Raw genomic sequence first — 12,723 nt, 5'->3', positions numbered from 1 at the left:
GGTCCCTTTGATAAACGGGCAGAGGAGTCCCTATGGAGGTGATGGGTATGGGAAGGATGTGGGGCTAGGAGGTGGAGGTGGAGCAGGGTCCAGTCACCAGTCGGGAGGAAGAAGCACTGGTCGCCAGGGAGGGAGGCTGCTTGAGGGAGAAGAAGGAGTCTGAGTGAGCCCTGCACACTGACGGCCCGGGTGGGGTCTGTGATGCCAAAGGACTGTTCAATGGATGATTTCCTCCACCCTCCGAGAGTGGGTGCCTTCTGTTTCTCCTAATCATACCTCTTCGTAACATTCTGAGAACTCTGTGATAATCCATGACTAGCTGACTTGTTTTCTTGTTTATCTGTCTCTCCTCTAGACTCTGAATTCCAGGAGAGCAGAGCTGGAGTGTCTCTCGTGCCCCACACTAGCCCTAATCTAGCGCAGTACCTAGCATACAGAATAGGCACTCGGAGCTGGGGAGAGGCTCAGTGGGTAAGAGTGTTTGCTGTACAAGCTTGAGGACCTGAGTTTGGATCTCCAGTGTCCATGGAAAAAAGCTGCAAGAGCTTGTAACCCGAGAGCTGCGGGATGGGGCTCAGGGACAGGAGACTCTCTGCAGCTTGCTGGCCAGCCAGCAAGAGCTGAAAAATGTCAAGCTCCAGGTTCACTGAGAGACTGTGTCAAAGGAGTAAGTTGGGTAGCAAGGGAGTATTCCTCTAGCTTCTGGCATCCGTACAAACATGTACACACACACACACACACACACACACACACGCGCACGCACAAACACACAAATTAGAATAGGTACTCAGTATGTTTGTTGAATGAATGAATGAACAGAAGTAGAAGGAAACATTGTCTTTCTGGGGTGGGGGGTGGGGTGGTCATTAAGACATGTTCTCATGTAGCCAAGCTGGCCTCAAACTTGCTGAGTAGTCCAGGTTGGCTTCAAACTTGCCAAGGGGTCCAGGTTGACCTTGAACTCACGATTCATCTGTTTCCGCTCCCGAGGGCTGAGGCTGCGGATGTCCAGTATCATGTGGTAGAAAGACATATTCGAATGCCGATGCCTCTTGACGGGGTACTGATGGAGAGGCACTTTGACTCTTTCTAGGTTGTCTTGCTTGTTCCAGACTGTGTGGAAACTTGACCCCCAAGGCACTAGGAGCCTCTATGCTAGGCAAAAACCTCGAGTACCAGCCCTGTCTAGGGCTCAGGCAAGGATGGCTGTGAGGAAGTGGGGCCAGAGTTCCTTAGCTTGGGTAAGTGCGTTATGAATGGCTGGACTAGAGGTAAAGAACGTTCCTGGACCCAGGACGGGGGAAGGCAGGTGTGTGGGATGTGTGTCGGGGTGTAGGGAGCCGGAGACTACAGCAATCTGAGAAGAGAGCATGAACACTCTGCTTGGAAAACAGAAGAGCTGAGCAGGTGAACATTTGAAAAGCACCATATATATCTATATCTAGACAGACAGACAGATAGATAGATAGATAGATAGATAGATAGATAGACAAGGTCTCGATCTGTAGTACCTTTGGCTGACCTGGAACTTGCTATGTCTGAGATGTATTTAAAATGCAAATTCAAACTGGGTATGCTTGAAATCCTAGTTTAAGAAAGGCTGAGGCAGGAGAATTACGGCCAGCTGGGGCAACATAGTGAATTTTAAACTAACCTGGACTACATAGTGAGACCCTCTCTCAAAACCAAGAGAAAATAAGGGGGCCGGAGAGGTGGCTCAGTGGTTGTGAGTACTGAGGACCTGGGTTCTTTTCCCAGCTCACAGCCATGTGTGATTCCAGTTCTAGGGGATCTGATGCCCTCTGCTGGCCTCTGTGGACAACAGGCATGCAACTGGTCCACAGACATACAAGCAGACAAAAAACCTGTACACACAGAACAAGACAGTATATAGGGAACCTGGTAAATGGCTCAATGGGGAAACTGTTTTCTGGGTAAACATAAGGGCCTGTGTTTGGATCCCTAGCACCCACTGAAGGCCTGGTATGGTGACACCTATCTATAAACCCCAGAGTTGAGGGTGGGGTGGAGTTAAGTAGATGCCTGGGGCTTACTAGCCAGACAGTCTAGTCAAAGTACTGAACTCGGGGTTCAATGAGAGACCTTGCTTCAAAGAATGAGGTGAAAAGTGATAGGCAAAACTGATGTTGGTATGTAAAATGAATAGAAAATTTAACAAAACAAAAACAAAATCCCTGATGTTGACCACTGGCTTCTGCCCACAGACACGGACACATTCATACACCACATACAAAAATTTAAAATAATCCGGGCATGGTGGCACACACCTTTAATCCCAGCGCTTGGGAGGCATAAATATTTTTAAAAAGTTAAAGTCAGTAGGCTTGGCAACTGGAGGACTGTGGAGCAAGAATGAGACTTGAATCAATGAGCTACCCCTCTCCTTCAGCCTGTCTCCCAGTCTAAAAGCATAGAAATGGCTCCTGCCCTCCTTAGCTCCCACCCCTACCCTAGTTTATTCAGGATTTAGAGCAACCTTCCAAAGTCTCCAATTTTCTGGGGAGCACACCATCGTGGGCTGGAGAGCACAGGTCTTGAAGACCGACATCGGTCCTTTCAGACCTCAGGAATAACGGGATGCTTTGAGGGGAGGCGTGTGTGTGTGTGTGTGTGTGTGTGTGTGTGTGTGTGTGTGTGTGTGTGTGGCGTGGGTCTGGAAGAGTGGTCACAGGGAAACATTTAAGCGGGATCTCCTCGGAAGATGCTCATTCTGGAACGTCTGAAGAACAAGGACGGTAGGCCTTGCGAATGAGGGTTGGAAATAAAGAACGAGCAAACGCACTAAGATGGAAGACGTCCAGGGGCAGGTGCGGGAGTGTGAGCGCGAGGACCTGTGGGTGACACGCAACACGTTGAAAGCCATACCAGAGTTTACATTTCTCGCTTCATCCACCTGGGAAGACACAGGCGTACTGCCCCGACTCGCAGGTCACCCCGGTCTGTATTCAGTGTTGGGTACGACAACAGAGAAGGCAGCTGGAAGCCTGGGGCGGGCGGGCACGCGGGGGGGGGGGGGTGGCGCGGGGTGGGGGGGCTGCTTCTAGACAGAAGCTCGGGGTCCCTCGGCCCAAGTCCAGGGAAGCGGCGGCTTTGGACAGAACCATTCTCAGAGGATGGAAGGGGGGGCAGAAGCCCTTCACCGTGAACCCGATCCCGCAGAACCAACTAGGCACTCACTCATCTCTTTCTTTCCTCTTTTTAGTTTTTTAAATTTCCTGTTCCATCACCGCTTGCCGCTCTCTCTCACGATCCTGAGTCCTCGGCACCAGGAACGGATCTTCATCCACCCCCAGCGCCACGCGTGGTACAGCCCAGTGGAGCCCGCTCCGGGCACAGGTTATAAAGGCTCGGCTGCGACAGCCCACTGCGGAGTCAAGATGCGTCCGAAGGAACAGGTGCAGAGCGGTGCCGGGGACGGGACGGGGTCGGGGGACCCAGCAGCAGGGACCCCCGCGACCCAGCCTGCCGCCAATCCGGCCCCGGAGCCCTCGGCGGAGCCCAAACCTGCTCCGGCGCAGGGAACCGGGTCCGGACAGCGAGCTCCAGGATCTCGCACCAAGACAGGAAGCTTTTGTCGGTCCATGATAATCGGCAATTCGGACGCGCCGTGGACCCGCTACGTATTCCAGGGGCCTTACGGTCCCCGGGCTACTAGCCTGGGCAAAGGAAAGGCCGAGGGAATCTGGAAGACGCCAGCCGCGTACATCGGCCGGAGGCCCGGCGTGTCTGGCCCTGCGCGCGCGGCGTTTATTCGAGAGCTGCAGGAAGGTAAACTGAGTCTATGGGATTCCCTCACTGGCTGCTACTAGGGCATCCCCGGGGAGGAGGGGACCCACCGACTCAGGCGCCCCGCCCCCCTGTGGCGCTCAGTCCCACCTTTCCACCACCCCCTTGAGACCACTGTCCGCGGTGCCTCTTAAGTCTCCCTTTCCCCATCTCTTCCTCCCTCTTGGGTTCCACGATTTTTTGTGGGTGCGTCAGGTCCAGGGCTTGCGCGCTCCCCGCCCCCTCTTCGCGCCTGTTGCTGCGGCAGATCTGCGCACTCTCAGTGCCCCCTCCCCGTCTACCGCAGTGCCAGCAGAGGGGCGGGGGCTGCCGGAGGGAGCTGCTGGGCACGCTCTGAGCCTGCGCTAGCCCGCGGGACCAGCCTGCGTGGGTGGATGGAGGGGGAGCTTTTGACCACTGCTTGGCTGCAGGGGTCTGGGTCGAGCTTTCCCGGAGCAGGGCTGAGGCGGGAGGAGTGGGTGGGGCCCTGGGCTTCTGTCCCTCCTCTTCTGGGCGGGGGCAGTTTTAAGCTCAGGTGCCCCCTTCTGGGTGCTGAAGAAGTCTTCTTGGCCCTCTTGTCACACGCAACAGGTGTAAGATGGGTGACTGCATCTGTTTTTATTGACCGAGGAGGCTCCAGTGAGCTGGCTTCGCGGCCGATTGGGTCAGGCATGATGAGTCAGTCTCCTGCTGTATTTCCCTTGACTTCCTATCTCTAGGAACCAAGGACCCAGGGGTCCTAGGAGTCCAGTTCCTGAACCTGGAGGATGGCTTTGCTCTTACAGCACCCAGGCCCCTCCTGAGGAAGCAGGAATGCTGAGATCCGAGCTATGGAGAAGGTGCTAGGGCCGGATGGATCTCAGTCTCCTGGCTCCTTGACCTTTGGTGTGAGGGACACAGTGGGCTATGGGCAGCCTTGGCTCCTTTCCCTGACGCATTCAGGCCTTTCCTTCTGCAGCACTGTGCCCTAACCCACCCCCCACGAAGAAGATCACCGAAGATGATGTGAAAGTGATGCTCTATTTGTTGGAAGAGGTGGGTACTGCCTTCCTCATCCAGGCCAGCCCTGGATTGACTCTGCCCTGCAGGACTTAGGGATTTTGTCTGTTTTTCTGCTTGCCTGGGGGCCACCTTGCGGGCCCCTCTCCTGGAAGGCAAGTAGCTTTCAGGGGGCCAATCTGGGCTGATTTCCCCATGATGGGAAACTGAGTCAGACCCCAGAGTTGGTTAATAGTCTCTAGACAGTTGGGTGTTGGGGAAGCTTTCTTCTGGTGGCCTAGCCCTTGTTTCTTCCTCCTGTTTGGGAGGTCCCAGACACTGGGAAAGTGTGAATAGTAGGTGGCTCTTCTTTTGCAGAAAGAACGGGACCTGACCACAGCCGCCCGCATTGGCCAGTCCCTGGTGAAACAGAACAGTGCTCTGATGGAGGAGAATAATAAACTGGAGACGATGCTGGGCTCAGCCAGGGAGGAGGTATCTGGGTGTTCCGGGGAGAAGGGGAGGGGTCACGCGTTCCCTCCCCCAAACTTAGCACCATGCTGTGCCTCCTTACTCACCTCTCAGTGGCTTCCCTCTCTTCCCCTAGATCTTACATCTCCGGAAGCAGGTAAACCTGCGAGACGACCTCCTTCAGCTCTACTCGGACTCTGAGGAGGAGGAGGAGGAGGAAGAGGAGGAAGAAGAGGGGGAAGAGGAGGAACATGAAGGAAAGCGGGATCAAGACAGGCGGCATGATCATCCTTATGGTGCCCCCAAGCCGTACGTGTTCTGCCTTTGTGCCTGGACCCTCCCTTCTCTGAGGCTCAGTTGCTCGTTTGTAAACAGGGACATGGGCAGTGAGCCTGTCAGGAGAGCTACTGGGACTTGCCACCCTTAGCCAGTGTGGGGAAGCCTTTCCCCCCGCCCCCAGCTCCCCGCTCCACACACACACACACTGACTCTCATCGACCTGTTGCCAGGCCCCCTAAGGTGGAGTCGCAGCACCACTGCCCACAGCTGGAAGCCCTGCAGCAGAAGCTGAAGCTGCTGGAGGAAGAGAATGAACACCTGCGAGAGGAGGTGAGGACAGGGAGGAGGGCACGCCCTTTGGCAGGGGATGGTGACAGCCTGGCCCCTTCCTCTTTCCCTTCCTCCAGGCCTCCCACCTTGACAACCTGGAAGACGAGGAGCAGATGCTCATTCTGGAGTGTGTGGAGCAGTTTTGTACGTGACACTGTGATTCGGGGAAGCGCACTGTCCCGAGGGATGATGGAAAGAATTCAGGGTTTGGAGGCTGGAGGGTCTGAGCTGAGGTCCTGGCTCCGGGACTTCGAGGTTGTGTAAGCGCAGACAAATTCCTCGGCTTCTCTGAACGTCCATCTTTAGGACGAGGATTAATAACCATGGCGTGCTGATCATCTCGGGCTTTATGAGGATCAGGTGAAGCACCATTGCTGAGCATGGCAGAGTGCACACCTGTAATCCCAGCACTCACCAGAGACCGGAGGGTCAGGTGTTGAAGACCACCTATATGAGACTTTGGAGAGAGCGAGGGATTAGGAGGGAGGGAGCGAGCTAGCTAGCTGGCTGAAAAAGTGCTTTCTGCAAAGTATAGAGCTCTGTAGAAACCACAGAGGTCCCTAAAGTCTATTATTTGGGACAGTACAAGCTGGGAAGGTGGATGGGACAGTGCGGAGGGAGCCAGGAGCTGTCAGAGTCTGGGCATTTAGGACTGGGGGAGTTCACAGTCACATATTGGCTCTGGGCTGTGCCTAGCACCAACCTGGGCTTTGTCTGCCCCTGAGGACCTCAAGTCTACTTGCCGAGGTGCAGACTCAGAAGGGTAGCATTTAGCTTCTGCTGTCTCCGCACGTCATCCCTGGCCTTCCTTCCCCCTGATTTCCACAGCTCTCAAGTCTCGATGTCTCTAGCCCGTGACACCTCATAATGCATAATGGGATCTCTCTGCCCATTCAGGGCCCTTTACCTACAGCCCAGATGAGTTTTCTGAAACCAAATCCGGTTCCAGCTTCCCATTGATCAGAGGGTCATCCCGACCGACCCCTTCCCCCACCTTTGTCGCTGCCCCAGCCCCTCACTGCCTACACTCTCCATCTCCCTCTTTCTGTGGTGGGGCTTACTTAGCCAGTGGCTCCCTCCAGAACCCTTCCCAGGCCCTGAAGCACTGTTTGATGCTTCTCCTGTGATGCCCTTTTCTCTACTGCTGTCCCCCTGGACACTGACTCCATCATAGCCCATACTATCCGGGATTGTGAGTTCCTTTTCCCAGCTGCCTGAGGTCTCCACTGTACTGGAGCTCGGTGTGGGCTCGGCTCAGGTCTTACCAACCACACACACACACACACACACACACACACACACACACACACACACACCTGGTCCCTGCTCTGTGTTAATAAGCCGTTTCTGAAGAAGAAGAAGCCCTGAGCAAAGAATGTCAAAGCCCCGTGGGAGCCCTGAGGGGCGGGACAGAGGCCCCGAGCCAGGGCTGACCGGCCCGGCGCTTGTCCCGTAGCTGAAGCCAGCCAGCAGATGGCAGAGCTCTCGGAGGTGCTGGTGCTCAGGCTGGAGGGCTACGAGCGGCAGCAGAAGGAGATCACCCAGCTGCAGGCCGAGATCACCAAGCTACAACAGCGTTGTCAGTCTGTAAGCCGCCCTGTGGAAGCCCGTTTATCAGGGCTCCATGGGACCCCAGCCTCCTGCCCCTGCTCTGCCTTCTGTAGCTCTGGGCTCTGCCAGGCACAAAGGCCTTCCCTGTGTAGGCATCAGAGTTAGCAGAGATAACTAGAGAGCCATTCAAACGGCCCAGTCACGTCCCTAACCGGGCCCTCACAGGATCCCATACTCCCTCAGGTATCGGACTGAATGACGCCCACGTTAGGACTTCCGTTCCATGTGACTTCCTCCTAAAAGGACCGTCCAAGTCTCCCTGATGTGGGAAGACTGTTGGGGCCAGGGGGACAGGAGTGGGAGGCCTTGAGGGGGTGTGTGTGTTCCACACATCCTTGTTCCTTCCAGTATGGAGCCCAGACGGAGAAATTGCAGCAACAGCTGGCTTCTGAGAAGGGAGTCCACCCAGAGGTGAGGCTCCATGTATCCCTGGCCCAGATGTGGGATGCAGGCCCCAGGGGACTGCTTGGCTCTCCACAGAAGATAAGCAACTTGCGGGCAGATCTGGCCCCCACCCTGACTGGCTGGTGGCCCAGCGGGTAGCAGCTCCTTTGAGGCCGGAATGGGTCTTGTCCAGGATCACTTTGTTTGGATCTAAAGGGGGGCGGGGCTTGCCTCTGCCAAAGGCGGGCGCAGGCGGAGCGCCTGACTGGGTACCCCTGGATCCTAGCAGAGCCTGCGAGGGGGCTCCCACGCGCAGGATTATGGGAGCAGGCTTCGTGAGCGCCAGGAGGATGGGAAGAACCAGCGCCAGCGCTCCTCGGGTTCTGTCACCCACTACGGATACAGTGTGCCTCTGGTGAGGATGCCCCTTTGACCTGGGTGCACCCTGTGCTCAACTCTGCTGGCTGGTTTCTGCCCTCAGATTTTTTTTTTCCTGTGAGCGTGGGGGTGGTATGTCTCCCCTCTGTTGTAGGATGCACTTCCGAGTTTCCCAGAGACACTGGCTGAGGAGCTCCGAACATCTCTACGGAAGATCATCACTGACCCTGCGTATTTCATGGAGAGGTGCGTGACCGGGCTCCTCAGGCTTGGTTCAGCTATGCTCAGTTTGGTTTACTCGGTGGCAACTCCCTTCTGAGTGGGGCATGGTTGACCCTCATCTCTGACCTCCATTGCGTTCCCCACCATTCCTCCTGCCTCCCTATCCGGCCCTCCTCACACTGCCTAGCCCCTTCCTCTGCGGACTCTGTTGGATTGGTCATTTCTACCTGAGGCTTCTTTGTTTTCCTTTTGTCTTTTTGGGACTGGGTTTCTATGTGTAGCTCTGACTGTCCTGGAACTCACTCTGTAGACCAGGCTGGTCTCGAACTTCGAGATACACCTGCCTCTCTCTGCCTCCCCAGTGCTGAGATGGAAGGCGTGCGCCCCCATGCCTGACTTCTGTGACTTTTCACTGTGTTTGTGTCCCAGGGACTTGGTAGTGTCAGCTTCCTCAGTACACTGAAGGTCTTGTACTCTGTTAAGGACTTACAGGGTGTCTGTGTGGGAGACATCAAACCTGGGGTACTCTTGGCTAAGGGCTCCCCATCATTTGTCTTCACGTTTCAGCAGCCAGACAGCAGCTTGCTGCTGATTCTGTGACTGGAAAACCCCTGGGAAGGCGTGTCCTTGGGGGCTGCTTGTCTGAAAGTTGTTTTGGGGAATGGGCTGTCCCCTTTCCGTTCAGATCACAGCTCCTAGGTAGCTGCTTGATTTAAGGCTGCTCTAGGTAGAGACCACGGCTTTTCTTTTCCTTCACCTGACCACGGGCTGAGAGGTGAATGGCTCAGCCCATGGGAACACCTGGGACTCAGTCCCAGTTTGGATCCTTTGCGTCCTTGGGCAACCATGTGAGCCTGCCCTCGATGGATTCGTTTCCATGACAACTGGCTCTAGGATGAAATAGCCCAATTGCTCTTTTCTAGACAGGAGGGTGGGGAGTGGACAAGCAAATGGAACCTGTCTGGGACTGATGACCCTCCTTTCTGCTAAGGGGCATGGGTTGGGTATTGTACACCTTGAAGATGATTCTCTTTTCCCTCACTCCTGGCTGGGACGGAACTGGGGAGGACCATGAGGGTCGGTAGGCTGGGGCAGGGCAAAAGAACTCACAGAGAGCTAAGGGCTGGGGGTGGGGTTGCGATGTCCTCCTCATTTCCTTGGTGGGAGAGCCCTGGGGAGTAGAACAGGTGCCCGGAAGCCCAGCGTGGGTGACGGGTGTGGAAAGACCCCACTGTCTCCCTCCCTGCCTAGATGCGACATCCGTTGCAAGGATGAGCGAGAGCAGGGGAAGGGGGTGATGCCACCACCCCCACCGCCGCAAGATCTCAAGCCGCCTGAAGATTTTGAGGCTCCAGAGGAGCTGGTGCCTGAGGAGGAGCTGGGGGCCATCGAGGAGGTGGGGACAGCTGAGGAAGGGCTTGCCGAAGAGGCAGAGCAGGCGTCTGAGGAGACCGAGGCCTGGGAGGAGGTGGAGCCAGAGCTGGATGAGGCCACGAGAATGAATGTGGTGGCCTCCGCCCTGGAGGCCAGTGGCCTGGGCCCTTCACACCTGGACATGAAGTACGTCCTCCAGCAGCTGTCCAGCTGGCAGGATGCCCACGCTAAGCGACAGCAGAAGAAGCAGAAGGGGGCCCCGAAAGGTGAGTGCTCCCGTAGAGGGCACCCTCCTGCCGGTGGGACAAGCTTCCGCCCATCAACCTTGTGAGAGGTGAGGGTAGGTGAGGCCCCCCCACAATGCTCACTTACCTCAGCTCGGTCCCGCTCAGCGTGCTGATTTGCATGGACTTGGCATAGTGTTCACACAGCCACCTCCAGCCCCCCCTCGGCTACAGCTGTTACCTCAGTGCTCACTTATGTGGAATTTGCTTAGAAGTCCAGCTGTCCATCCACCTTCTTCCTGGGGGGGCTGAACTGGGGACCAGGGCTGGGACTCTCTGCCCCCTTTGTACCTCAACTTCCTATCTCTGCCCACCCTTCTTCCCCTGTCCTTCATCCCTAATTCCTCTACCCCCCCCCAAGACTCCCCGCCGGCCCTGCAGCAAACAAATCTGGGGGGCGGGATCGTGGAGCAGCAGCATCCCGGGGTGCAGACCCAGGACTCTCAGAGGCTGGAGAAGGAGAGGGCCACTCACTCTCCCAGTCCCAGGGAGGAAGAGGGGCCTTCTGGGGCCACCTAGGCCTGGGACGAAGGCCTCTGCCGGCAAGGGCCACAGTCGGACCAGTCCCCCGGGTGAGTGAGGGACTCCTGTAGGGTGGTAGGGTGGGTCAGGATCTCCTTTGCCTATCGAGAAACCCTGGATTTAGGGAGTTCCATGCTCTGAGGGCAGGCTTTTTAGGCTCTGCCCATGAGGAACTGTCCGTGAGTTCAGATGATTTGGCCCTGGGTCTTTTCCTTGTGATAGTTCCTTTTGTCTACACACCCCTGTGGATAGGTATATGTGATCGTGCACCCTTTATTAGAAAAAGAACCTGAAGTTCGGAGAGCTGAGCTGACTTGTCCAAGGTCCCACAGCCAGGAGCAGAGCTGAGCCTGCGTCTGTCTCCCGAGTAGTGAGACCATGGTCTGGTCTCCCTGCTGTGCACAGCTCCTGCGTTCCACCTGAAGTTTGTCACTTGTTGGCAGCCTTCTTTCATGTCTGGCCGGCTGGCTCTCACGCTGATGACCTCCTCTCTCTCTCTCTCTCTCTCTCTCTCTCTCTCTCTCTCTCTCTGGCACCAGTGGGTAGACTATCACTGGCTGCAGCACAGTAAGACTGTGCAGGTTGTAAATGGAGTCAGCATTTCTGTGGCTGACAGTGGGAAACCTGAATACTGTCCGTGGTGGTTTTTTGTCGTCTCCTGACACACCCGACCGGGTCTGAGGTGGGTCAGGCTCCTGGTTCACATCCCCCTCTTCTCTTCCAGGCGTTGCTGTTCCCCAGCAGCCTGCAGAGGCCCCACAGATAGCTTGCGACCCCTCCTTGTACTGCCTGGCTTAAGTCACACCCTTTCTTCCCGTCCTCTGAACTGACCTCACGTCTGTCAGCAGGCCTTTCTCTGTCCTGACAGACCTGGGCCCAAGCCTCCACCCTCCTCTAGGGCAGGCTGAAAGAACCCTAGTCCTTCATTCTGGAACAGGTGCCAAAGCTGTGGCTCCTGGGGCCCCAGTGGCGGAAGCAACCTGTGGGCAGATTGGCTGGGTACCAGACGCGGCTCTGAGATGGGTGTGAGTGGGCAGGGCGGGGGCCCAGGTCCTTAGGGTAGGCAGTTATTGGGAGGACCCCCTCTACCCCTTAAACTGCTCACGTAAAGGGACCTCCCCAGCCCTGGTTGGCTTTTTGAACCCAGCTCTTTCTGCTGTCCCTCATCCTTCTTCTGTTTCGATTGCCGTGTGTGCCGTGAAGTGTATCTGAGTGGGGGTGGTGGAGGGGTCCCTCCGCCCAGTGGTGTCTCGGTCTCCTGTGGCCTGTGAGTTTCCCTAGAGTCTGCCCTTCCCCACATCTTTGCTCATCCTTAGCTGTGGCCTCGGTCCCTGCCCTGCTCCTGCAGTGCCTCAAAGTCTTGTAGCTTGTCAGCCTTTGTATTGATGTGTGTGCCAACGTGGAAATAAAGAACTTGTGAGCTACCCGACCTGTCGCATTTCTTAGGAATCATGGTGTGTGTGTGTGTGTGTGTGTGTGTGTGTGTACGTGCGTGCTTTTGTGCGCTCATGTGCATGTGCACACATATGTGTGTGCACTTTTGGGGAACAGAGCTGTGGAGAGAAGATGGGTCGATACTGAACGACATGCCAAGGACTCTTACTAAGTGACCCACTGCTGTGCAGTGCCAGGTGATGTTGTATACATTTATCAGATGGTGAAACTGAGGCCCAGGCAGTTCCAGTGATCCAGGAGTCTAACAGCTGGTTATAGGGCTGAGTTTGAACCCAGGTCTTTGAAGCTGGCCAGGCTCCCTTTCCTGAGCCTGGCTGCCCCCAGGTCTCTGTCCCTGTGTTATAGTTGAAAGGATAAAGTAGGAGGAGAGTTGCCATCTGGCTTAGTTCAAGCCCCCTAGACATTGAACAGGAATAAGGAGCTCATCTTGGAGATACCCCAGGAAACAGTCTTAGGGAGGGGGGGAGTAACAGGAATCTAATGTGGAGACAAGGAAGATCAGTGGTCTACCAGCTAGGGACAGAACTCTCAATTTATGAGCCATTTGGGGGGTGATTCTTCATATCCAAACAACAATAATCCACTCATAATTTCAAAAAGGCTCCTATCAGTTAGTTGGTAGGTTCAGTCTATCTCCAAGAATCCCCCA

The 12,723-nt window shown here is 55.7% G+C and overlaps 1 protein-coding gene across 3 annotated transcripts; it reads left to right on the top strand.

The window, feature by feature from the left end:
- Window positions 1–3,384: 3,384 nt before the first annotated feature.
- On the top strand, window positions 3,385–11,100 carry Hap1 (huntingtin associated protein 1). 3 transcript variants are annotated; one of them, XM_059269731.1, is made up of 12 exons: window positions 3,385–3,789; window positions 4,745–4,821; window positions 5,143–5,259; window positions 5,372–5,544; window positions 5,745–5,844; window positions 5,922–5,988; window positions 7,301–7,431; window positions 7,804–7,866; window positions 8,129–8,254; window positions 8,372–8,463; window positions 9,691–10,079; window positions 10,459–11,100. In XM_059269731.1, exons 1-12 carry the CDS (start codon window positions 3,399–3,401, stop codon window positions 10,614–10,616), a joined length of 1,884 nt encoding a protein of 627 aa, XP_059125714.1. In that variant the 5' UTR covers window positions 3,385–3,398; the 3' UTR covers window positions 10,617–11,100. The 3 variants fall into 3 exon arrangements, with proteins under 3 accessions (XP_059125714.1, XP_059125713.1, XP_059125711.1); XM_059269730.1 differs by having other exon boundaries at window positions 9,691–11,100; XM_059269728.1 differs by having other exon boundaries at window positions 8,126–8,254; window positions 9,691–11,100.
- The last annotated feature ends 1,623 nt before the right edge of the window (window positions 11,101–12,723 follow it).

This window comes from Peromyscus eremicus, chromosome 8a (genome assembly GCF_949786415.1).
Source record: "Peromyscus eremicus chromosome 8a, PerEre_H2_v1, whole genome shotgun sequence".
Lineage (NCBI taxonomy): Eukaryota > Metazoa > Chordata > Mammalia > Rodentia > Cricetidae > Peromyscus > Peromyscus eremicus.
This window is presented reverse-complemented; position numbering and strand designations above follow the sequence as displayed.